General features: G+C 41.0%; 1 protein-coding gene across 4 annotated transcripts; it reads left to right on the forward strand.

The window, feature by feature from the left end:
• Positions 1-27624, forward strand: USP44 (ubiquitin specific peptidase 44). Of its 4 annotated transcripts, XM_084626659.1 has the most exons (7): positions 34-147; positions 3084-3134; positions 6080-7595; positions 21201-21399; positions 22254-22362; positions 23625-23830; positions 24297-27624. In XM_084626659.1, the coding sequence occupies exons 3-7, from the start codon at positions 6162-6164 to the stop codon at positions 24497-24499; spliced, it is 2151 nt and encodes a 716-aa protein (XP_084482785.1). In that variant the 5' UTR covers positions 34-147; positions 3084-3134; positions 6080-6161; the 3' UTR covers positions 24500-27624. The 4 variants fall into 4 exon arrangements, with proteins under 4 accessions (XP_084482783.1, XP_084482785.1, XP_084482784.1 ...); XM_084626657.1 differs by lacking the exon at positions 3084-3134 and having other exon boundaries at positions 1-147; XM_084626658.1 differs by lacking the exon at positions 3084-3134 and having other exon boundaries at positions 34-230.
• Positions 27625-27673: the final 49 nt, after the last annotated feature.

Below are 27673 nucleotides of genomic sequence, written 5' to 3' on the forward strand. Positions count from 1 at the left end.
CGGGGCAGGCGGAGCCCGTCGCCCGGCCCGGGCAGGCGCGGGGGGAGAGGCCCGGCGGGACTGGGGCCGGGCTCCCAGCGGCGCTGACGTTGTCCAGCTGCCGCGGGAGGCCGCGCAGGCGGGCGCACAAGATGGCGGCGGCTGGCGGTGAGCTCGGGCGCGGGGCTCGGCGCGGCTGAGCTTCCCCTGGCGGGATGTAGGCGGGCGGCAGGGCCGGGCTCCCAGCCCAGGTGGGTGGTGAGAGCCGGCCCCGGGACACCCGTCCCGCGTGGCGTGGCGTGGCGGGGGGGAGACCCCGCGCCGGGGACGAGGAGCTGGCCCGGATTTGGCGCTTCTGGAGGGACAGCGGGGAGCGAGCGTCTCTCTGCGCCGCCAGCCCCATTTCGGGGGGGGGGAGCCCCTCGCCGCCTGGCTGGGCTGGGAGCCGTTTCTCGCGGCGGCGACCGTGGCTCTGTCCACTCCCCCCGCCCCGGCCGTTGTAGGCTCGGGATAAACGCGGTGCCGGGGGAGGTCCCGGGGGACCCGCTCCCCTCCCGTGCGCTGCCGCCCCGCGCTGGGGGGAAGGATGCTGCTGCTGCCGGGAGCGCCCTGGCCTCGGGAGCCTCCCGGGACGCGGCCAAGGGCTTGTCAGTCAAACAACCCTCAGGACCTCTGCGCCTCGGCGCTGCGCTCTGCCAGGGCTGCTCCTCGGGAAGCCAGCTCGTTGCCGCGGAGGCAGGCGGGGTGTGGGGTTTGGCGCAGGTTTTTGTGATGGCTGAAAAGTCAGGTTCATGGTAGCCGTAAAGGTGAGGCCGACGCGCTGCCGGTCTCTCTAAAATAGTCCTTCGTTTTCCCCAAGGAAAGATGATGCACTGCGCTCGTGTAGAAGGTCACTTCAGTTACCGAGCTTGTCTCCAAGCCTTCGCGTTTCTGGGGATAATGCATTCGTGTGAAGGGGAGCTTTGTGGAGCAAGCAGCCAAGTGCAACCTTCAGGCCTCACACTTGAATTCTTTTGTTATGCCTGAGTCACTGACATAGTTGGGGGCTGGAAACCCCTTTGCTGAGGCCCTGGATGCTGAGTCTCATTTGAGAGATTTTCAGAAGGTACCTTTGTGGGGGAGGGACCCTCCAAGAATATTGTGAGCTAGTAAATTTGCTAATGAGTCAGCCAGGAACTGCAATTAAATGCAAATAAGCAAGAAACAATACACTGGCATAAAAGGGTTCACAAAGCAAATCTGTTATTTCTGGTGAATCCTAACGTTTTCCTAATGTTCAACCTGAACAACCAAATTAACAATCACTATGTTTCAAAAAGGTTTCTTCATTACTTACCTCACTGAGAGGAACGAGGTCACTTTTTTGATATGACAAAAGAACAGTCAGTGAAATACTGCTGCTCTTGCCTCAAGTATTGTGTGCACTAATTTGGTCTGATAGAATTTTCTTTATTATGACAGGTTTCAGAGTAACAGCCGTGTTAGTCTGTATTCGCAAAAAGAAAAGGAGTACTTGTGGCACCTTAGAGACTAACCAATTTATTTGAGCATGAGCTTTCGTGAGCTACAGCTCACTTCATCAGATGCATGCCGTGGAAACTGCAGCAGACTAACCAATTTATTTGAGCATGAGCTTTCGTGAGCTGTAGCTCACGAAAGCTCATGCTCAAATAAATTGGTTAGTCTCTAAGGTGCCACAAGTACTCCTTTTCTTTATTATGGTAGCACCCAAAAGCCCCATCAGGACTGGGACTAGGCTCTGTAGAAACATTGAGGTACTTAGAAGAATAATCACATATATAATTGCTGCTTTTAATTTATCATTGGAACAGTCAAGTTTGTACATCTGTTCCTATTTGCTGTGAAGTGTATCCAAACTGGTTAGAGGCACTTCCCCCTTCTGTAAGATTGAAATAAAAACAGGTTCTTGTTCTGATTTAAACACTTTTCACCATAAAGTCGCTGTAACTGAAGTAATTTTACAACTATTTGCGATAAGTAGGCACCTTTTGCCCATATGTCTGTATTGTTTGGCAGTTCCAGTGTCGCTGACACAATAGAGAACTACACTAGAGTTTATTCAGTTGCATCACTTCTGGAAAACAGTACAAACTTCCTAGAGGCAAAAAACCTTAAGGATTAATGACTAATTGCTAACTCCAGATCTGACTGGGTGCAGAATAACTAGGATATAGGGACACCCTAACCAGTGTAATAGGTTACTTCGATGTCTAGGGGGAGATGCTTCGAATAGTTTTTTTAAATGTTACTATTTTCTGTATGATTTACTAGCATAACAAAATTAAAGTTTAGGTTCTGCAAAAAGTTATGTTTGTGCATGTTTTCTGGATTTGGATAAAGTGGAAACCAGTTCAGTGAATTATGTCAATCAGTTTAGGACCCAAAGTGTTAAAGGGACACTTAAAAAATACATACAGTTCACTTCCTTATGTGCTCAGTAACAGATTATTAAAACTGATATTTTAAAATCTAATGTCAGTATTTTACTCTTGCATTTCACTTGGCTTAGACAAAATAAATCAATGGAGTCAGTTGTTGGTTTCACTTTCACTATGTTAGTGCTACCACGTTCAGATTTTAGTGACTGCGGGGAAGTGTTTGTTTTGTTTTTTTTTAACTTGAATTTAAAAGACTGAGTAAAGAGTTTTTTGGCCTTAAAAGACAATTTGTAACCAAATGTAAATTTTAGACCAAATTTGACTGTCCCTTTAATTACAAACCTTTTCATCTCTCCTAGTAATAGGACTAAATAACATTTAAATAGAAATTGTTCTATAATGCAAAACCTTATTTTTATCAATGTTAAAGGCAATACTTCTGAACTTTTATTAGGGAAGAAAATCTGAGTCCTTGATACACTCACTTTTCTGCCAGTGAAACTCAGGGAAGAGAATGTTCTGTAGAGTTGAATTCTCCCTCAAATTTTAGCTAAATGCTTTTTGGTTGGCTTACTGTGTTGCCATTATCTCCTCTGTTACTTTGCTCATCCTTTCTGCTCAGTTCTAAGTGCTGATGGCAAAAGGGATAATTGGTCTCTGAAGTGCTGGTCAATTCATTAATGTTTCTTTTTCCTCCATGCACAGAGAACTGAGTGGTGAGGGAGGACAACAGGGCAAGACACTAACCATAAAGAGGTACTAAATAACTTAGTTTTAGGGAATTTAAACTTGTAAAGTTTAATGGCACAAGTAGGCTGCTTCATCCTCTCCACTCCAGCTGCTAGAGAAGAGAGCTGCAGGCTCTATCAGAGGTCTCTTCTGTGATTCTATTAGTCTTCCTAATCCATCTTTCCAGTTTGAGATTTTTCCCTTAGGTACTTTGACTTAGTGTTTTGCCCACCCTTGACATAAGTGTCTTAAGTTATGTGACTTCCATTGTTTGTTTCTACTTAAGACTATTCTACAGTCTAATAGATACAATTATAGGGAAGTGGCTCCTGATACTGTCTTCCCATTCTTGATTTCATCCCATGTGTTATCTTAAATAATTTAAATCTTATACAAGTATTTGTTTAAAAAAAAAGAAAAAAAGCTTGCTTAATGCCAAGCTATACTTACTATACAACACTTCAAGTCTTTCCTTATAAACAGATCCACTCAGTGCACTAACACTTTTGTTTTTTAGTTCTGAGTTCCCTCAATGCTGTAGAAAAGTGTACTCTTGGCTCCTGTTTGTCTTTATGCCCCATATGGCAATTTTAAAGCAATGTCACCTTAAGCTTTCATAGTCCCATTCTATTACTCTACATATTAAAGGCTTGATCACACAGGCCTTGGTTACCCAAGCAGTCCCTCTGAAATCAGTGTAACTACTTGTGCCCTCAATTCAGAATGTGCTTAACTTTAAGCATGAATAGTCCCATTGAAGACTATTCATGAGCTTAAAGTTAAGCACATACTGAAGTATCTTGCTCAGTTGAGGTCTGGGTAGGAGTGGCAAGTTTAAGCTCTAGTTATATAAAGTATTTTTAGTGACTGTTCAGGTGTCCAGAGGCTTGGTAGTTACATTTATAACAGCTGTAATAATAATCTGAACAACTCTATTCCTCTCTAGTCTCTATCCTGGCTTTCCAGCAGGTAGGTGAGCCAGCAGAAACCAGATAAATTTCCAGTGACATATTCTTTGAAATCAGTGTTGTTCCCATGGACCATTTCGCTTTTCAAAGGAAAATGTCATTGTCAGACTTCCCAGCCAACTCTAATATTAAAGAGAAGACAAAATCACTTCCCCATTTAAGCATTGTTGTCTAACCAAAATACTGTATCCTAACCAAAATCAGCAACCCCTCATTGATCTGACCCACATCAAGGAGTCCCCAATTCCCATCAGTTCCTTCTGATTGATAAGAGATTTAGGGGCTGTGGTGTCTGGCTGCCCAGCTGAGTGTCATTCTCAGACCAGACATAGGGAATTCTGAGCTTAAGTGTTCTTCCTCTAGCCAATGGGAACACTCCCTGCTGGCTTGTGGAGCTTTGGGAAGGAGGAGTGTGGGTGCATGCATGGACCGTACAGCGTTCAGTAGTCTGTAAAAGGACCTGTATGTAGTACTTATTTTCAAAGTATGTATAGTAACTAATTCTTGCAATATCCTTAAGTAGGTATTTTCTTTAAGTATTATTAATATTTGACCTGCTATAACTTCATAAAAGAAATAACATAAGAATTTCATCAGTATGCAGCTTATTTTTAAAATCCCTCATATTTTCATACACCTTTCCCATTGCATCAGGTGTGCACCCCATAGAAAAGAATAGTGGTGCATCTCTGATGGTGTTATAGCTTTAAGGATTAAATTCTTTGGTTTGAAAAACATAATAAAAAAATTTCTTCGAAAGAGTTTTCTTTAAATATTTAGACTTTATAATGTAGGTGTTATCAATAAGTTTACTTACATCTAAATATAAGTAACCTGATTGCCAAGCAGGCATGTTAAGTAATGAGAACAGACAGCAACTGTTACGGTTATATTTAGTTACCTAACTGCCCTGTGGCAAAATCCTCTTCTTTGGTCAATACTACAGTAATTTTATAATTAAACCAAAGAAAACTAAGCTGCTATGTGTTGTAGTTCTGTGTAAAAGCTCTTTAGGTAGAAGCTCTGTAAAACAAAAACTAAATTTACTGGAAATCGTTCAGTTGCAATGTTGCATATGAATGATTGCCAACATAGTGTAAGAGTATAACTGAGTGGCAGTAGTGTTGTGTGCCATTAGTTGAACTTTATTATACAATATTGACATAAAATAAGCGCAACACACTTGGTAAATCATGCCTTTCAGACTGGAGGGAGCAGAGGAAGAGTGGAGTTAGCTATCTTTTTTTTTTTTTTTTTTTTTTTTTTTAAATAATTGCCCATGAAACATCTAGTCTTGGGGATATTTAACTTCCCTATACATAGATAGTATTGACTCTTAGCACTTATGGAAATTAAAATGAAAATTTATCTCAGAATTATACTTGTTACCAAAATGTGAATACTGACTTTCAATTTTTACTATCTAATTACTGAGGTTAATGGGTTATCTTGTAGCATTTTTCATTAGTTATCTCATGAGGAATTAAGGTGAACTGAACGTTTGCGTTAAATACAAAGAACTGTTTCTGATCATAAGTCACTAAGTCCTGAGAGACAGGATGGTCAGTGGTGATGACGCTAGCTGGAGACCTGGATACAATCTCCTGCTCTGCAACAAGCATCCTGTGTGACCTTGGGCAAGTCTCTGTCTCAGTTCCCCATCTGTAAATATCAGTTTAGCTTGCACCTGTAAATTTACTAATGTAAGCTAAACCAATATTTGCCAGGTGTTCATACAGAGTTACACTGGTCTAAGAAAAATATGTTACCATGTTATGTTATCAACATGCCTCAGCCTGGATGTTCAGTCTTCATGCCCATTCAGTCATGGACTTTTCTCCTAAAACTGGTAACAAAGTTGTTGATTGTGACTCTGATTGCAGAATAGTACATCAGTACTCTTTTAAAATAAACCAAGTAGTTTTATTTCCAAGGATGTATTAACTTACTTTTGACTTGCACTATATGTCAAGCTGAACTTATTTTTTTTTTTTCCTCCTTTAGTTTTCAGGTCAGAATATCATGGACAGAAAATAGTTTGGATAATGTGTTTCTCTAGTATTTCTCCAGTATTTCAGTATTAATAATGGATAAGTGTAAGCACATAGGGCGACTGCGGCTTGCCCAAGACCATTCCATCCTGAACCCTCAAAAATGGCATTGCGTGGACTGCAATACTACCGAATCTGTCTGGGCATGCCTTAGCTGTTCACATGTTGCGTGTGGAAGATACATTGAAGAACATGCACTAAAGCACTTTCAGGAAAGTAGTCACCCAGTGGCATTGGAAGTGAATGAGCTGTATGTTTTCTGTTACCTTTGTGATGACTATGTTCTTAACGATAATGCAACTGGTGACTTAAAACTATTGCGAAGTACATTAAGTGCAATCAAGAGTCAAAACTATGACTGCACTACCCGTAGTGGCAGGACTTTGCGATCTATGGGTACAAGTGATGACTCTGACCTTTCACACAATGGTGCCCAAGCCTTGCTTCGAAATGAAGACCGCATGTTCACGGCTCTGTGGCACAGAAGGCGTGCGTTAATAGGCAAAGTGTTCAGATCATGGTTTGAGCTAACACCTAGTGGGAAAAGGATTTTGGAAGAAGAGAGGCGCCAGGAGGAGGCAGAGGAAAGAAGGGACAAAGCTAGGAAAAGAAGACAAGAGCGAAAGCGTCAGTTGAAAGTAGAGATGGAAAAAATGCCTCCAAGGAAGAGTTCTCGTTTACAAAATCAAAATAAAATATCCTCAAAAGTATCACCCTGTTTACAAAAATTACCACAAAATTTGTCCTCTCCTGCAGAGCTGAAAGTAACTTCTACCTCAGATGAAGTAAGATTGAAAAAAATTGGTGATTCTCCAATTAAGCGAAGGCCTACAGTGACTCCTGGTGTAACAGGACTGAGAAACTTGGGAAATACATGCTATATGAACTCTATTCTGCAAGTATTGAGTCATTTGCTTATTTTTCGGGAATGTTTTTTAAAGCTTGATCTGAACCAAACTCAAGAGTTGCTGGCAACAGCAGCCAATGAAAAAACAAGATCCTCTTCTAAGCACCCTCCAATTACTGGTTCTGCATTTTGTGTGAATGAGAACCAAATGAAGGTAAAAGGATCATCTTCCATGAGACGACCCAGTTTATCATCCGGACTAAGTGGAGGGGCATCAAAAAGTAGAAATATGGAGCTTATTCAGCCCAGGGAGCCAAGCTCAAAGCACATTTCTCTGTGTCATGAGCTACATACTCTGTTCCAAGTTATGTGGTCTGGCAAGTGGGCATTGGTGTCTCCTTTTGCCATGCTCCATTCTGTGTGGAGACTAATCCCAGCCTTCCGAGGTTATGCCCAACAAGATGCTCAGGAATTCCTCTGTGAACTTTTGGATAAAGTACAGCAGGAACTGGAGACAACTGGGACCAGATACCCAGCTCTCATCCCCACTTCTCAAAGGAAACTTATCAAACAGGTTCTGAATGTGGTCAATACCATTTTTCATGGACAGCTTTTAAGTCAGGTATGTCTGATGATTTAATAAAACCTCTTAATATTGACAAATCACTGAAAGGAGATTAGTCAGTGATGTACAGTACACATTTAGGGCATTAAAGAGTTGAGGGGAAAAGAGTAGGACTACTTAGTTGAGATGATGAATAGAAAGGGACATGATAGCAGTTTATAAAAATGATAGTACACCTCTAACCTATATAACGTGGTCCTCGGAAGACAAAAAATCTCACCGCTTTATAGGAGAGACCACATTATATTGAATTTGCTTTGCTGCCCCTCCCTTCCTCCCTCCCTGTTCCTTGTTCTCTGACCTCCCCCTCGAGAGATCCTGTCCCTAATCACCCTCAGGACCCCACCCCCTAACCCAATTCCCTTGTCCCCTGACTGCTCAGACCCCTATCCACCCACCCCGCCCCCTGACAGGCACTCACCAGCAGTGGCAGGAAGCAGAGTAACGTGTGACCTCAGCCCGCACCACTCTGCCAGCTCCCAGCCTCGACACTCTGCTTCCTGCTGCCGGTGAGTGCAGGGAGGTTGGGGGAAAAGATGCCCCCCTGTACTCACTTGTGGGGGGAAGTGGAGTGCCGCAGCTGGGAGCTGGCGTTGTGGAGAGGGCTGGGGCCAGGCTGCTCGGCTTCCGCCGCTGCTGGTGAGTGTCCCTCCAAGTCCCCTCCCCCGAGCAACACGGCTGGGGCCAGGGCGATCGAAGCGGAGCGGGCTGCTCCCAGCCCCCCGCTAATCCTCCTGGCTACTCTGGGACTGCAGGACCCCCAAAAGTGCCCCCCCATAGCTCCTGCATACCAGACCCTAGCGGGGAGCCCCTCACTGCCCTCAAGACCCTCTGCCCCTTATCCAACCCCTCAGCCCTGGCCCGGCACCCTTAGCATGCTGCTCAGAGCAGTGTGTCGGAGCTTTAATGCATTGTATACAAACCCGTGTTATATCGAGTTGTGTTATATTGGGGTAGAGGTGTATAAAGAAGATAATTTGAGAACTCCTAATTACCCTCTCAGTGAAAGGAATTGCCTCATTAAAAACTAAAAAGTAAACTTCAATGATGGGTTGAAATACTTTTACATCATATTAAATTGTATAACCCACTCCTACAACATATTATTAAAGCAAGGAGTTTAATCCTCTTTTTAAATCTTAAACACTTACCATCTAGTTACTTTAGGGATATGGAATATGTAACTCATATGTAAGAACATAGGTCAGCCACTAACTGGTAGATTTGGTAAGAAACTTCTCTGATGGGCATATTGGTTCATAACTTTCTACTATAGAGGTTTTACACTTCACTATGCAGTGTCTGGTTGACCACAGGTGGAGAAAGGATACTAGACTAGATAAGCTCGTGGTCTGGTCAGGTATGACAATTCCTGTGTTCATATGACAGGTGCCAACTTGGGTAATTTGTCATGTTATAAGAAGTGGGTTGAACTTGATCTGGAAACTCTGTAATACAGAAGTGATTGCAAGTATGAATTCTACACACAGGAGGGGATGCTGATGTATATATAGTCCCTTCCTCCACACACACCCCTCCCCCCCCAACAGTGTGAGCATAGTTATATATGTGTGTAAGTGCTTGTACGGGTATAGCTTAATTCCCATAAGTGAAGGTAAATAAGCTACACCATTATATGGCATCTTTATATCAGGGTTGCGCTGGTAAAACATCGGGTTTAAAAAAAATCATACCCTTAAACAAAATAGAAATACTAATGCAGTACTAATACAAAAACTGAAGACCTGGCATTAGATCTGTTACAGGAAAACATGTTCAATGTATAATCATTTTTACTTGCAAGGTTGAGGCTTACTTTGGATTACAAACCTCCTTGCAGGTGGTATAATTTTCAGAGCTCTGCAGAGGGTAGACAGCAGCAAAACCTTAAACAGTACCACTACTGCCTTTTCCTATATAAAGGAGGCCAGTGGCAAGAGAACATTCATAGCCTCCTGCATTTGGGGAAGGGAATAGCAAAATCTTTACTGAACAGGAGGTACATAGGATGAAAAATCCCATCACAATGATGTAGTTTTTACCCCTTTGTCCAGAGGGAGAAAAACTAAATGGGGCTCAAGAGAAAACTTGAGAATGGTGGAATCCTTTACTTCTTTGAGCATCACTACAAAATAGCTTGTTTTTATGTACCTTTGATTGAAGTCTGAACAATTCACCCTATACAAAATATACGGTTGGCAAACATGTTTGTTTATAAAAGTGTACGTGGACTTTGGGTTTCTACTTCTAACACATCTCCTCCATATTATTTCCCACTTATTAAGATTCCATGTGTCCTCAGTTAGACAAGCGCCTGACAGAGTTGGCATATCTGGATTTATGAACAGTTGAGGCTGAGAACATGAAGATAGTACATGAAGAAAGAGTGGTAACAAAGCATCACACACAGTACTAGAGATAAGCATGTACAAAGTAATTCAGAAAATGAGTATTCCTCACCTTTTGTGTTTGTATATCTTGCCAAATCTCAACCAAAAAACTCTCAAACTTTCACTTATTTTGGTGTTTTATTTCGAACATCTGGGTTCAAAACCTGTTACACTAACTCATTGTGCTACCTAGCTGTCAGCCATTTAAAAAAACGAACCAAAGTGGAACAAAACAAAGGACTTTACAGGAAAGCTAGTGTACCATGATAAATAGCCAGTTACTATTAGGCTTCTGCTCCTGAAGTGTGAGGTTACATCAGCCTTAGCACTTAGCATGTAGCTTTGTGTTCTGTAGTGATTTTGTTGAATTTAGTAGCAACAGAACATGCCTGGCAGCTGAGATTGCTCAGCTGTCAACTAATTTAGACTTCCTAATTTCTAGGAAATGTAACAAATTCTGTGCTGCTTGAAAGTCAACTTTTAGCTTCACCACTTTCTTTCTTGAAGCCTATATTTAATTAAATGTTTAATATTTGATAGCTGAGGAGAGGTGGGGTAGACCACCTTTTGGGGATTTTAACATTTAAGTAACGAGTTCTGGGAGCTTTCAAAGCAGCTTGTCACTTTTACAGTAAAAGAAATTCTAAAATATATTGGTCTTGGTGTACTGCAAAGATATAAAGTGAGTTGTTGACCATAAACTAGCGGTTGCTATAGAGGGCATGGTGTAGAAAGCCCCTAGTAATAAGGGGACTGTGGATATAACACAGTTGATCCATCTTCAAGGAGAAAGACTGTATATTGTGTAAAAAGAAAAGGAGGACTTGTGGCACCTTAGAGACTAACCAATTTATTAGAGCATAAGCTTTCGTGAGCTACAGCTCACTTCCTCAGATGCATATCGTGGAAACTGCAGCAGGCTTTATATATACACAGAGAATATGAAACAATACCTATTCCCACCCCACTGTCCTGCTGGTAATAGCTTATCTAAAGTGATTTCCAGCACAAATCCAGGTTTTCTCACCCTCCACCCCCCCACACAAATTCACTCTCCTGCAGCAGGAGAGTGAATTTGTGGGGGGGGGGGGTGGAGGGTGAGAAAACCTGGATTTGTGCTGGAAATCACTTTAGATAAGCTATTACCAGCAGGACAGTGGGGTGGGAATAGGTATTGTTTCATATTCTCTGTGTATATATAAAGCCTGCTGCAGTTTCCACGATATGCATCTGAGGAAGTGAGCTGTAGCTCACGAAAGCTTATGCTCTAATAAATTGGTTAGTCTCTAAGGTGCCACAAGTCCTCCTTTTCTTTTTGCGAATACAGACTAACACGGCTGTTACTCTGAAACCTGTATATTGTGTGGTGGTATGACATGAACTAGCCCTAGCATCCTTGGGCTTGGAGGCATCCTTAGATTTGAGTGGACTCACTGATCCCTGTTCCTCTTCCACATGAAACCTTCAGTACAAGTATCCTCCAGTTCCATCCCAGATGAAACCAAGTTTCTGGAGCTGACGGTGGTGTCCTCCAAGGAAAGGGACTAATTGTGAGAACCCTTTGTCTTCTGCTGTTCCGCAACCACAGAATTTGGTGGCAGAATCTAAGCTTTCCTTTTAGAAAAAACAAAAACACCTACTCTTCTGGTGTGAAAGGGTCAAAAGCAAATTGATATATTGTGTGTAAAACCAACTGAAACAATAGCTCTAAGATATGTGAACTGAAACTGTCATCTGAATTGGGGTTTCAATTCTGAAACCTAATTATAAATCAAATTTCAAAAGTAGTCTTCCACACTAGAGAACCTTTTGATAGTGTCAGAACAGGTTTGTGAATTCTGTCATCTTAACTGAAGGAATGTGTGGAGAGGTATATTTGACTCTCTCTCAAAGCGATCTCTTATCCAAAATCAATAATTGAAACTCCATTGCTATTAATAAAATGTTAAGTCTAATTAAAAATCCTTTACCCTTTTAATTGCTCAGCTTTCATTCGTGATTCTTGTTACATTTAATCAATTTACCAATGATGGTGGTCTCCCAGTCTAGGTGGGACTTTAATTTCTAATGTAAGAAACAAGCAGAAAAAAAGCCATGCTGAAACTTTTTCAGGCCTCCCTATAAGCATAAAAGGGCACAAACCTATTTTTTCCCCACCATTTGCAAATCACCTTTAAAGGACATGTGACCACTTCCCACAAGAAAATGAATGTCACTAAGTATGACTGGGTGAACTGGCACATGTTACAAAACAGTTAAACAAATGTTAAGTCTTACCTAATACTTCTAAAAGTAATTCTGAATTGTGAAATCTGATTTGATAACTGAAAGTGAAATCGGAGAAATACAGCAAGTTTAAGAATATTTGTAATAAGCACTTTTTTAACTACATGAAAAATAACTATATATAAACCTGCTCCAAATGAGAAACATCAGAACCTTAAAAGAGGCCATTTTGTGAACATTCTACTGCATTTGAATTTCAGAGACCTTATGCGAAGCTTTTCACTTGACATCCTAGTACAACAAGAGGAAGATGTGGGTCCTTTGGCTCCTCTTAAAATAAAATTGTAACTGAGTGCCTTTTTTTCTTAAGCCAAATTTACCAATATTTATCATTGATTAAAAACAGTTATTTTAGAATTTAATGAAAAACTAGTTTTAGCTACTCTTACTTTGTTTCTGATATATCAGTGTTTCACTTACCAAATACGGTACCAGCAGGAATTAGATCTTTAGAGGTCTCCGTATGGAAATTAATTTTTAAAAATGAGAATTCAGTTTAGTTGTTCATGTTTATTATGGTAGTGCCTAAGGACCAACGATGAATGGGGCTCCATTGTTAGGTGCTGTACAAATAGAGAGTAGTAAACAGCCTGTGTCCCCAAAGAGTTTACAGTCTAAATAGACATGAAAGGAGTATAACATACAAGCAGAGTGAACAATGTTGAAATGTTTTAAGTACTTTGCTATGAATTTAAGGGGAGAACTTTGCAGGAGGGCGGGAAGGAGGATGGCTAGCATACAGTCTTGCCTATGGAAACCAGGGTTTTATGATAGCCTGGACTGGATTTGTCATTTCACAAAATAGCAGGACTTGAGATAGACAGCAAGAGTGTTTATGCTCATAATATATTAGCCTGTACCACTCCACACATTAATTTCTACGTCTTGGTGTTAGTCTCTGAGATTTGATTTAGGGGAGGGGGTGTCTACCGATTCTCAAAAAATCTCCTGTCAATTTTCCAGGTAGGTGCATTTCTCCATTAGGTGACATTCATCTTAATCTATAAATAGTAATTGAATCACTGCTGTTTGCTATTTCTGTGGAGTTTGCTTGTTTGCTAGCAGCATGCAGCTGGGGAAGCAGACAACAATCCACCTTGCAATCTTTTTTTTTTTAAAAAAGTGAATTTAGTGTGTGAAAGATGCAGGTGTGAGATCCCTGCAGCCAAGTTCTGAATGAACTGAACATGTACAGCCTGGGCAGCAACACGGCAGGATTCTGTACACTGACTGATCTCTGGCAGTCAATCTGTTCCTCTTTTCTTCCTCCCATTCCCCCCAGACAAAATGTTGTTGTCCTATCAAAGATTACTCTTATTTTTATTTAATATATTTAAAGTTTGCACAGTCACCTGTGTGCTCTCATAGCATTAAACCCAACAATGAAAGTAAAGAAGAGGAGCGACCATGTTGCTGTGAAGGAGTCCAGGACATCCACCATCAAGCTCTGCCCTTCTTCTCATCTGTTGCACAGAGCAGGGGAAAATGGATCTTTGATCCTGGAATCAACTTTTCCCACAGCAGTGTGCTAGCAGCTTGCTTTCGTCTACCATAGCTAGATTTAATGGTATTCTTGAGGTGGCTGCCTGTCAGAATAAGTCTGTAACCACCATGCTGCTTCTCTAAGGGGCTGCCCTATCCTTCTTGAATCTAGTGGCTGAATCTGGCAATCTCATGTGAGTACATTCTACACATTAAAATTCACTTACGTGGAAAAGGATTGCAAGGCCAATTGTCTGCTTTCCACAAGCAAATTCCTCAGACATAGCAATCAGCCTTTGATTCAGTTGCCACTCGAGATGTCATCTCTGCAGACAGGCCTTTATCTCCTCATATGTAGTTGAGTGGCTTTTTTTTTCCTAGCCATTCATACATAACTAATTGTACGTAATTTTCAAGATATGATTGAATGTTCAGGGTGGAGCCGGTGCAACAGGAACTCCCAGACTGGGTAACAAGGAAACATTCTCACTTGCTCACTTTGCCTGACATTCACTAAACTGTAATCTCACTTATCAGTCTGCTATCGGCTATCCATGTATGTAAATTAATGTAAACAAAACTGTAACAAACATTTCCTACAATACAACTTTGTTTATTTTTCCTTACTATATTCTAGTTTTATGTTTTAAAAGTCAAAACTCTTAATAGTGCAATAAAACATGACACAGTCCTGCCACTAACCAAACCCTTACCTGGAGTAAAATCTCATCCCCTTTGCTATCATGCATACTCATCACATACATTATAAAATTGTACTGTTTCTCTCAAAATACGCAGATATACTGCTGATCTATATCAGAAAGAGGTAAATATACTTATCAGCTCTTACTCTATTTCTTCAGTTTTTAAACTCCCCCACAGTGATTAACTTAGTTACAACAACATTGCATATAATTCTGTTGGTCCCAGGATATGAGAGAGACAAGGTAATATCTTTTATTGGACTAACTTCTGTTGGTGAGAGACAAGCTTTCGAGCTTACACAGAGCTGAAAAGACGAGCCTGGGAGCTTAAATTGATAACTTTGTTAGACATTAAAAATCATGGACTGAATAGACACTGGATTTATGGCTTATTGCAACAATCTGTAACCCACCAACAGCTGTTTTCACCCCCCCTCCCCTGTCTTCCCCCAGGAGTGTGTGGGGTGTGTTAAGGTGCCATTTCACCTTGAATGGTCCCTTGAAATATGTGTTAACTACTTATGCTAAACAACCTGTTTGCATTTTGTATTTACAAGTGACACTTTGGGTTAGTTTTCCAGACCTGAAGAGCTGTGTGAGCTCCAGTAGAAGTTGGTCCAATAAAAGATATTATTACCTCACCCACCTTGTCTCTCTAACTTAATTATATACTCTTCAGTAAACTACATGCTTCTGAAAAACTCACTAGCTGTGCATTTGTGCCATATATTCACACTCTAACATATGAAACCTACACAGCAGAAAAAAAATGAATGTTGTCATGGGTATATGGTGGGGCTATGTTAACTCCACAGTCAAGGCTCTGATCCTACAAACTGATCTGTATAATGACAGGTTTCAGAGTAGCAGCCATGTTAGTCTGTATCCGTAAAAAGAAAAGGAGTACTTGTGGCACCTTAGAGACTAACAAATTTATTTGAGCACAAGCTGTCATGAACTACAGCTCACTTCATCGGATACATTCAGTGGAAAATACAGTGTGGAGATTTATATACATAGAGAACATGAAACAATGGGTGTTACCATACATACTGTAACCAGAGTGATCACTTAAGGTGAGCTGTTACCGGGGAGGGGGGAACCCTTTTGTAGTGATAATCAAGGTGGGCCATTTCCAGCAGTTGACAAGAAGTCTGAGGAACAGTGGGAGGTGGTGGGGGGGAATAAACATGGGGAAATAGTTTTACTTTGTGTTATGACCCATCCACTCCCAGTCTTTATTCAAGCCTAAGTTAATTGTACCCAGTTTGCAAATTAATTCCAATTCAGCAGTCTCTCCTTGGAGTCTGTTTTTGAAGTTTTTTTGTTGAAGAATTGCAACTTTCATGTCTGTAATCGCGTGACCAGAGAGATTGAAGTGTTCTCCGACTGGTTTATGAATGTTATGATGCTTGACGTCTGATTTGTGTCCATTTATTCTTTTATGTAGAGACTGTCCAGTTTGACCAATGTACATGGCAGAGGGGCATTGCTGGCACATGATGGCATATATCACATTGGTAGATGTGCAGGCGAACAAGCCTCTGAAGGGGACAGGGATAGCTCAGTGGTGTGAGCATTGGCCTGTTAAACCCAGGGTTGTGAGTTCAATCCTCAAGGGGGCCATTTAGGGATTTGGGCCAAAAATTGGGGCTTGGTCCTGCTTTGAGCAGGGGGTTGGACTAGATGATCTCCTGAGGTCCCTTCCAACCCTGAGATTCTATGATTCTAAGTGTGGCTGATGTGATTAGGCATTATGATAGTGTCCCCTGAATAGATATGTGGACACAGTTGGCAACGGGCTTTGTTCCAAGGGTAGGTTCCTGGGTTAGTGGTTCTGTTGTGTGGTGTGTTGTTGCTGGTGAGTATTCACTTCAGGTTGGGGGGCTGTCTGTAGGCAAGGACGGGCCTGTCTCCCAAGATCTGTGAGAGTGATGGGTCGTCCTTCAGGATAGGTTGTAGATCCTTGATGATGCGCTGGAGAGGTTTTAGTTGGGGGCTGAAGGTGACGGCTAGTGGCGTTCTGTTATTTTCTTTGTTAGGCCTGTCCTGTAGTAGGTGACTTTTGGGTACTCTTCTGGCTCTGTCAGTCTGTTTCTTCACTTCAGCAGGTGGGTATTGTATAAGTGGACCCTTATGCTTATGTGTTGTCCTATTGAAGTCAGTGGGGCTCTGCGTCAGTGCAGGAGCCATCCTGCACAGATCAGATTCAGTCAATTGTTTATATGAAGAGCCTGTGGAATGAAGAACTGTTTACATACAACCTTGAATAGAAAGGTTTCTACACAGAAACTCACAGAAAAACCTGTACCTCTGCTGCTTCCTAGCAAGAGGGAGGGGATAAAACGCATCCAGGTTGCTTCAGTTGAGCTGTGCTTCTACTGGGTCAGGACTGGTACTAGAACAACAGTACGGGACTCATTGTCCTCTGCAGAACAACTTAAAAACTGGGCACAGACAGACAGGAAAACATGCTGAATTTAAACCTTGAGAACTTGACACAATTGCTTGCATTCTTATTCTTATTTGTGCATCTCATCCAGAGCCTACAACTCTATCTTGTGCATTCATTTTCAGTAAATCCTTCAAGTAATACATCAATTAAATCAGCATTTAATCCAACAAACACCTGTTTGTACAGCAGAAGTTTATTAGTCTATATGCTGTAATTATGCTCAAAGACAAAAATAATCACCTAAACTTTGGCCAGGCCTAGACTCTGATTCCTTTTTAATTCTGAATTACTGATAGTTTATGGCTTTAGACCAGGGGTTCTAACAACAAAATTTTTGGTCACCTCAGGGTGCGGCCACCAACTCTTGCTTATGGCCACTCTGACAAATTTTCCTAAAATACTTTATCAACTTTAAGAAAAACAAATAAATATGCACATATACATGTCCAAAGCATTGTAATTCATTTACGTAGGGATTTTTTTGCAGATTCAATAATAAAAATAATGTACAGTTGTATTTTGGTGCCCCCAGTCCCTACTGACTCCCCTGGCCCTCCATCATCCTCTCGGGCTCGCCATCACCCTACTGGGCCCTGCTGCTTCTCCCACCCCCATTGCTCCCTTCCGTAGCCTTGCACTCCAGGCTCAACTCACCCTGCCCCTTGTCTCTTGACCACAGTGCCTGGCAAGGCCAGCCCTGCTGCACTAGACTGAAACCCAGAGCTGGATCCCTGTGGGGGTGGAAGGGAGGCTGAAGCCCACCACTGTAGCCTCTGGCTCAACCAGGGGAGGGTGGCTGAAGTCTGCCCCTAGAGTCCCATGGGTGGTGGGGGTGGGAGTGCTGAAGATTGCCTCCCCAGAGCCCCTTGGCGCTGTAGGGAGGGACTGCTGCTTTGCCCCCTCCCCCATCTCTGCCCAGGAGGCTGTCGTGGTTGCAGAAAAATCCCTTGGTGGCTGCATTTGAGAAATGCTGCTTTAGACATTGCCAGACTTTGGCATTTATGAAGTGTATAGCTGAATGAGCTCCAACCAGAGTAACTTAAAATGTAAATTTCCTCTCCACAAAGAAAAGAAAATTTTCTTTTCTTAGAACAAAATGGTTATCGGTATTTTTTGGAAATTAAAGCTGTTGGCAACCTTCTATGCTCTACGCTATGCACTAAAAAAAAAAATCAAATTCACATACGTGAGCTGGCTAACACGTAGATCAGCCACTTATTACTGGATACTAGTACATGTTTTGTATTTGCTCTAAAGAATGCCACTCATGAAATAGCTGATTTCAGGACGAATGGCAGAGTTTCAAGTTATAGTGCCCTTTAATATGCATTTTTGGTTTAGTATTTTAAAACCCATTTTCCCTAAAAAAAAAAAAAAAAATTTGAAAAAATGCAGCACTGCAGCGAAGATTAAGCTTATGCTGAACTGTGTGAAAGGAGGTACTGAAGAAAAATGGTCCCCAACACAGTAGTGATCGCTACTACTGATACCGTTTGCCTAACCTTTCTCAGGGTTTTGTTTGTTTTGTTTACGTTTAGTAGCATGCAGTGGTGGTTAAGTTGTGACTGTTCAATTGTGAACAAATTATCTCCTATAACAGAGGTGGGCAAATTATGGCCCCTGGCCCAGGGTACCGACCTTCCCGGCTGATGAGCTCCCAGCTGGGGAGGCTGTCCCCGTCCCCCCTCTTCTTACACCCACCCAGGCTTTCCAATAAGCTTGTCCTGCTGCAGAGCGGCACAGTAAGGGGGCGGGAGTCGTGGGGGTTGGATAAGGGGCAGGAGGTCCCGGAGGGTAGTCAGGGGCAGTTGGATGGGGTGGAGGTTCGGGGAGGATGGTCAGGAGACAGGGAGCAGGGGGGTTAGATGGGAGTGGGGTCCTGGGGGGACAGGGATGGGGGTCCTAGGAAGACAAGGGGTGGGGGTGGGGGTTGGGTGTGTCGGGGGTCCTGTGGGGGTGTGGAAAGGGGTTGGGGCAGTCGGGACAGGGAGCAGGGGGGGTTGGATGGGGGTGGGGTCCCGGGGGCGGGCGGTTAGTGGCAGGGGGTCCTGGGAGGAGACAAGGAGCGGGGGTTTGGATGGGTCGGGAGTTCTGAGGGGGGCAGGGAGAGGGCCGGGGCCAGGCTGTTTGTCGAGTCACAGCTTTCCCTACCCAGCCCTCCATACCGTTTTGCAACCCCAGTGTGGCCCTCGGGCCAAAAAGTTTGCCCACCCCTGTCCTATAGAATTCTGCTGGAAGACTTATTTTGAAAAATTAATTTTAATATTTGCCCTTTTTCATACACGATGAGGCTGTGTTGTCTTCTGAGATGAAGATAGCAAGGCAAAAACAACACAAGAGAGGAAGAGTGGGAATTGCAACCTGCATTAGAGGCGAAATGACCCCTGTAGGGCTGCAAATGGTTGTTTTAAGGGTCAAATACTAGTAGAGCACATTGGGAAAGATTGTGAGCCGAGCTGTCATGAAAAAAAGGAGTTTTTGGGGACATGGGCTGAATTTCCACATTTCTGAAAGTTGGTGATGTATGACACAGCCTGAGATTTCTAGAACTGCAGCACAGAGTGCTGTTTGAGCATTTATGTCTGATATCTTGTTGAGATAATAAATATTCAACTCCCTCCGTTGTTTCTGTGACTGACGTTTTTCACCATATTTTCATGTTAGCTATAGCTTATGGAAATAACCAAATAGGAAGAATGTATTTATGTGGATAATAAATAATTGAACCAATCAACCACTGTTTTGGCTTTTAGTTATACTTCCAGTTACAGACATCAATATGTTTTCAAGTGTGTGGAATTTTTTTAAATAAATGTATCTGTTATAAGAACTCAAGGTGGCAACATGTAAATTGCATGTCACTGGAGCAAAATATGTTTTGAGTCTGTAAATATACGTTTACAGAACAGATTATGTTTGAATTCCATAAGCTCCATAATTTGGGGAAGACTTTAACCATTATATCACAATAGGGTTGTGTCCTGTACTGGAAGTTGTGTCGAAGCTATCCATCTGGGTCCACCTAACAATCAGGATCTACTCCATTGATTTCTCCAAAATATTTGGCCTCCCCAAAATGATGACAGGTTTAGAGCTGACATAGTTAGTAATTTCTGAATATTTATAAATATTGAGAGGTTTTTTCCCAGGTGTTTATTAGTCTGATTATTTGGAAGGCTCTTACATATTAAGTGTAAATATTCCTGTAAGTGGGTTACTTGTACTTTAACCATGTGGAAAACCAAGAGGTACAGATACCTCTTGGTAAAACTCGAAAATGTGGAAGATTTATTTCCAAATGTGCCTTTTTGGCCTTTATTGAGGGTGTGAAACAAACCTATTCAGTGGCCTTTTTTTGGTGTTAGTGTCACTGAATTATATCTGTTATATTCCACATGCAGTCTTGCTACTGCTTCAGGCCCAGATCCTCCAGCTGGTCAACAGGGAATCCACTTGCATATACTGCATATGGAAGGATTATAGAGAAGAACGCTGATGCTGCATGATGTAGTACCTCTCCAAATGCAGCTGACCTTGGCATAGGCTTTTCTGACTGTATTGCAAGTGTATCTGAAATTTGTCTGTTATAATATTCTAGTTCTTTAAAAAAATTCTACAGCTTTTTAGGAACCTTCCTTTCCATTAAATATCTTTCAAGTGAATTATATTTTCCTTAATGCCTTATCTTCCATTTTTCCAGGCAAATTCTCATTTCAGTTTACCATATTTTTATTATTGCTAATCTATTTTAGTGGCTGTCCTTTTTCCTTTAGTGTGACAGGTGGCTGTACTTACTGAAAGAAAAAAAATTTTTTTACCTGTTAAATTGAAGAAGCATGTCTACTAATTCAGGCCTTCCCTGCAAGACTTCCAAAATAAGAAGAATGTGATTTAAAAAAAACTAATATTTTCCTTTCAATAAAACTATATATTACTATATAAATCATGTTAGTTATTGCTTTGTAAGTATTTGTTCTAGAAAGAAATCTCAGGGACTGTTCTTCCTTCTCTTGAGCAATCCCAGACAGATCATTTTGAAACTACTTCTAGTTCACAGAAGAGAAAGATATCAAACACCTTAGTGTAATACAGTGGTGGACATGCTGCTTCAGAGAAAATAAGCTAACAGATAATTTTTTTCTTTCTAGTTAAAATATTTCTTCTACTGTATACATTTGCATCTGTGATCCGAATTCACATACTGTTCTCAGAGCTACATTAAAGGACACGTGTAGAGAAGCAGGTTTTTGGATGTTAGAAACTAACTTAATATTTTGCTTAACAGGTTACATGTCTTGCGTGTGACAATAAATCAAATACTATAGAATCCTTCTGGGATCTGTCGCTGGAATTTCCTGAGAGGTATCATTGCAATGGGAAGGAGATGGCTTCTCAGTATCCATGCCTGCTGACAGAAATGTTGGCCAAGTTTACAGAGACGGAAGCTTTAGAAGGAAAGATATATGCGTGTGATCAGTGCAACAGTGAGTAAAGGCAGTATGTACTCATGCATATGTTCTCCACATAAAATATAAATGAATATAGGCATTAAAAGCATAAGAAAAGGAAAACAGCAGTTAAAAAGAAAGCAAGACAGATTTTAAAAGCATCTGTCATATAAGTAAACATAAGACTTTTACATAAGACTGTTTAATTGTGAAAGGAAATAGTATAGAAAAATCACTCTTCTGATTCAGTGCATCAAAAGTAGGCTTGAAAGTGGGTTTAAGAGCTCAGATTAGGTCTTCAGGCCAACTACTGTTGTTTTTCATTAGAAGGTGGTCTCCAAGAAGAGATGAAAGAAACCTGTTGAAATAAGTCTGACACTATTAAATTAACAGACTGTCTGCACTTGGTCCTGATGAAAATAGCTGAACTGCTGTATATATTTTCCAACATTCAGTTGAATAATCCAGATGTGTACCAAAAAAGAGGCATTTTGCATGCCCAATAAGCATAAAATAATCCTTGCCAAATGGATTCCAAAAAGCTTTCTTATTAAACTGACGATATTAATAAAAAGAAAAGGAGTACTTGTGGCACCTTAGAGACTAAGAAGTTTATTTGAGTCTCTAAGGTGCCACAAGTACTCCTTTTCTTTTTGCGAATACAGACTAACACGACTGCTACTCTGAAATCTGTCGCTATATTAATATATTCAGTAGCCTTTGTTACATTATCTAAATACTCTAAACCATGGGATCAATAAATCTTAAAATGAAACATAAGGATATTTGACAACGAATTTTCGAAGCTGTATTCAAGAGGTTTTTTTTTTTTTGTTAGTGGTATGTTTTTTAAATTTAGCACTTATTTCATTGTGTGTGTTTGGTCACAGCAAAACGCAGGAAATTTTCTTCCAAACCAGTTATACTTACAGAAGCCCAGAAACAGCTTATGGTGTGTCGACTACCTCAAGTGCTGAGACTACACCTTAAACGGTTCAGGTAAGCAGTGCTATAAGCAAGTTAGAAATGTTGCAAACTCTCTTTGAATAGTATATTCCTCCTTGTTCCCGTAGTCACTAATCCTCTGGGCTCATTCAGTGGGTGAACTAAATCAGTTTTTGAGAAATCCCTCTAAATTATCTTCCTTGAGAATGCCCTTAAACTCAATAGTATAAGGAAGAAAAATTTCTGGAAACCCATTTCTTCTTGGTAAATAAAATAGTTAGAATGCGTATCACAGGCAGAGAAGTGAGATTTTTATTCCTGCTACTTCCCAATAATAAAAAGTCAGGAGAATTAAAAACCTCTCCTGAATCTTGAACACTTAACCAGTTTGAGACAAGAGAATCAATTTTCTCTATTTGAAAAAGAGACTTTTGTGGATACCTTTCTGTACACTGTACACAGAAAGGTATCTGTCACATGAAGTATCTCTGATATCTTGAGAAAACAAAAACCTACAGTTTATTGTTTTGAGTTGTGGACTGAAACTGGTACCATGCGACTTTACTAAACGGTGAGAGATCATAGCAACAAACTTTATTTAAAATAGATGATAGCGTTATTCACTAATGCACAGTCTAAGGTTTGCATGCAACCCACCAGGGTGATTGTATAACCTGCAGCTTCACTGACATTCTTAAAAAACCCTTATCTAAATCTGGTAAAGTGTGCTAACATGAGCAGCCAGGGAGAAGAGATTGCATCTGTATGTTGTCTTAGTCCAGCCAGGGGGACAGAGTGACTCCTGAATGAGGAGAGAAATGAAAGTGTGAACCAGCCTCTGGGGTGATCTGTTTTCACTTTAATGTACAGAGTCAAATCTGTAATAAGTCTCTGCAGCTTCTGCATCATTCTTGTGATTTGAAATATTTTTTGATAATTATACGCACTGTCTTTCAGCTTGGGTGACTAGTGAGCACGGGAGAGCAGGCAAATGTGAGGAGGAATATTTTGGAGGCTGAGAGCAGCAGATAGTGTAGGTGAAAAGCCGTATGTGAAGGATTTTTCCCTATGAATGTTGAAATGAAGGGGTAGTGAAAGAGGACATTAGTTAAGGGGGAGCTTTTGAGGGATATAAATTAGCATATACATTTAGTACAAAAGCACTAGCAGGTGAGATGGTTTAGTAGCTCAGAATTCTAACTATGCAGAATTTATATGTGCATAGACTCACTGAAATTATCTATTAAACTGCCTTCAGAAAACACAAATTAACTGAATAATATTCACATTTTCTTCAAATTTTGATATTTTTCCAGGTGGTCGGGACGCAATCATCGTGAGAAGATTGGAGTACATGTTAGCTTTGATCAGATATTAAATATGGAGCCTTATTGCTGCCGGGAGTCCCTGAAGTCCCTCTTACCTGATTGCTTTATCTATGACTTGTCTGCTGTGATTATGCATCATGGGAAAGGATTTGGTTCAGGGCACTACACTGCCTACTGCTATAATTCAGAAGGAGGTATGGACAAGCAATTTAAATCAGAAATGTTTTGTTTTTTTTCAGAAGCTACACTTCTGGTTCCTTAGTTGAATCAATGTAGCCACAACAGGATCCTTACTTTCTTAAAATAAAATGGACCAAGATTTTACTAACCAGACCTACTAGTACCGAAAGAATTATAATGATATAGGTGGTCAATAAAATTAAAGCTAATTGTTTCAACTTACGAGAGAATTTTTTTCATGAAGATTAGACAAATATAATCAGGTGGTGTATACAGCAGAAACATTTCTTATAAAGTATGTGATAGACAATTGTTTCTCTGTAAAACTAAGTGCTTATTCTTCACCCAAAATGAAAAGATAAAATTAGTGAATTTGTGTTTTTAACAAATGGTAGCAGACACGTGTCACCTGTAAAGTACAAGTATCTTATATAAATATTTTGGTTATTTTACAATGGTCTGTTACTTACTTCATTCTAGGATTCTGGGCACACTGCAATGATTCCATACTCAACATGTGCACTATGGAAGAAGTATGCAAGGCTCAAGCCTACATCTTGTTTTACAGCCAGCGAGTTTCTCAGGCAAACAAACACTGTAGAATATCATTTCCTAGCTCACCATCTGAAAACCAGCAGTGTACTGAATTTGTTGACTGTTCAAGTGAAAACAGTAGCAGCTAATCCAAAGCCAATTTACTGTGTACAGTAAAAGTTGACTTGTCAACTTTTATGCGTATTTTTAAAGAGAAAATGCAAGTACAAATTGTATTTTTTTACTTGTGAATCAATGTATATTGTTTATACACTTTTGTATTAGCTAAAGTAAGCACTCTTAAGTGTTAGTATAAATTTATATGGATGGTAGGTAACTTTCAAAGTACCTAGAATTGCTTTACAACTTTTTTTAAAAAAAATGTCCCTTTGAATTTTTAACTCTTACCTCAGGCTGTTTTTCAGCACTGTTTTTATATTTTGATAATCTGATTTGGTTTAGAAAAAAATACTCTCGATGGACAGCTGATGTCTGTATAATTTTCGTTAACTTTCTACATGTGTACGTTTTTATAGTATAATTTTATAGCATCTATTGATTCTTACTGTCTCTGGGAATCAGTCTTCACAGAATATGAAGGTGCACTAACAAAGAAAGCCTCTATTAAATGTCAAGTAATAAACTTTTCTTCATTGGGGTAGGGATTTTTTTTCCTGAATGTCCTTCAAGTGATGGATAAGCTAGGCTCAGATCTACAAAACTGCTACTGAACGCTGAAGATGCCCATGTTTCAGCCTCTGAATGTGCACATGGGTGTGTCCATCTGCTGCCTAAGCCCTAGAGCAATTCACAAACTAAGAATGAGGGGCAGTTGGCTGCCTAAATCGCATAGTCAGAGGCCACCTACCAGATTCAAAAATGGGGGGGAGGGAGGAGACAGGTGGTAGTGCCCACCTTCTAACTTGTAACCTGGGTTTAGAGCACTTGTGAGATGTGAGACACCCAGGCTCAGTTCTCCATTCTGCCTGAAGAGGAAAAAGGATGTGAACAGAGAGTTTTCTACCTTCCAGGTGACTTCTAACCACTGAGCTGTGGAATTATGGGATGGAGCTGCTCCCTCCTGTTGTTGTTCCACTAGGTGTAAATAAGGAAAGAATGATTGGAGCAGAGGGACTGGACTGGACCAACAGTCTCCCAGCTCAGTGCCCAAACCCCTGGTCTACAGACTCATTCCCATTCTCATTGGCTGATCCATCCAATGAGGATAAATATTGGCAGAGAGTGGGGAATTGAACTTGGGTTGCTCACATCCCAGACAAATACCCTAACCACCTAAAACTTTAAGGTAGCTACCCCCAGCAGCAACCATTTTGTGTGGAGTGAGGCAAGCACCTAACTCATTTCCCTCAAAAAGTTTCTTGGGTTCCTAAGTCAGCTGCCTCCAGGTAGCAGGTTCCCCTTTGTGGATTGCAAAGCAGTGCCTATCTCTAAGAGGAGCAGGGCTTAGTATACACCCATCTGGGCAGCACCTACCATGCTGGCTTTTGAGGATCCGTGTTATGGTTTTCTAGGTATCTAACTGTTAGGCACTGTAATGCTAGGCATTGCAACAGCCAAGTGCCTTTGTGACTCCCACCTGTAGTCACTGTTTTTCCCCAGTGGTGCCTATGGAGCTATACAGAAAGGAAAAAAAGATTATAGTGTTTTATTTGTGAAATGTCCAGAGGAAAACAATAGCATATGTGCTTAGTTACATGTCAGTGCATTAGTGATAGAAAAATGTAATAGAGCACAAATGAGGGCTAGGAGATAAAACATGAAGGTTACTTACCTTTTTACAACTGTGATGCTAAACCTAAAGTGTTAATTGGGTTGCTACTCTTGGGGAAATTCCTTAGCTACCAAAAAGATTTCTCTTGCCAAACTGGAAAACGTGAGCCTAGTTCCTTAGAAAGGTAGCATTCCTTCAGTAATCTCTAGCACACATGAATAAAGCACCATAGTTAGTTGAGCAAAACACACTGCATAAAACACAACTGGAGCCTATTTAAATTTGGATGTGTTGTGGGAGCCACACCTGCCATACTTACTGCTCCTTTATTTCTAAACTAGTATTAACAGAGAATTCACCTCTTCCTCATTGCCTAAAAAACTGAATATTTCCCCATCAATTGTAGGTAATGCCAAAATTGTAACGATTAGTTTAAGTTGGTGTGAAGTGTTTTTTTTTCCCATAAAAACCTATGCAAATTACCTCAGTTCTTGGAAAATTATACCTCAATAAAACACTGTGTGGACTAACATTTTTTACTAGGGTTAGTTCCTTATCTCCTTGATTGATATAATGTGTTGCTATTATAAAATAGTTCTTTATGTTGGAAAACCATACAAAACATGTAGAGTGTTACTCTTTATTAGAATATCTTGAGTATGAATCTATAGATTAGACCTTGGTGCAATATTTCATATTTTTTCATTCTGTAGTCCCCTCTCTGGAAACAGTTAACTGCTTACAAGTTTTACACTGATTTTTTAGGGGATACAGGTGATGCTTTTAATGTAAGAGTTTTATATTGCTATCTACCATTGTAGTAACTGAGCATCTTCCACATAAAATTTATTGTGTCATGGAGTCTTTGGTTCTCTTGTCTTGGGGTGTTGAGCTCTCCCCTGTATTTGAGAGCACTGGGCTTTTAAATATTTCCTCTAAATATGAGAGGCAGTTTAGAGTTGGGAAATGGTCAAGACCTGTGGCTATCTACCTATACACCAGGTTCTCTGCCTGTTATGGTGCAAACAGAATGGCAGTTTAGTGCTTCATAGGTTTTAGGATTATTTTGGGGGGGATCCCAGCAAGCAAGAATCTCTTCTCCCCTTTTTATGGAAGGGGAGCCACAGTCTCCGGGCTCTGTGCCACCAATAGAACCAACCACCTGTCAACCTCCCCTCTGTGCTCCACACCCCCATAAAATGAGAACAGAGTAGGCCAAAGGGCTCTTAGCTTTTTTGCTTGCTCTATTTTTAAAACAACCTTAAAGGGAACTCTGCCACAACTGTTCTCAATATTTTGCCAGAAGAAAAGCCTCACTGGAGTCTACACAAATGAGCCCCTAATAGAGAGACTTCAGTCTGTGCAGGTTAGTCTTCTCCAGCTATTGGGGCTCAAAATTCTCCAGGATTAAGGCCCCAGTCCACCTCAGCCCTTCAGGTTCATTAGTGGGTAACCAAGTGATTTTCATTCTTTCCAACTCTCCCTTCCAAAAGGAAAACTCAGGCCTCTTTAGGGATTTTCCTTTGCAGTTCTTCCCCAATTATGTGTCAGGCTTCCCCTCCCCTATCCCAAAGTGCTGATAACAGCTTCA

The sequence above is a fragment of the Lepidochelys olivacea genome, assembly GCF_965140295.1.
Source record: "Lepidochelys olivacea isolate rLepOli2 genome assembly, chromosome: 1".
NCBI lineage: Eukaryota > Metazoa > Chordata > Testudines > Cheloniidae > Lepidochelys > Lepidochelys olivacea.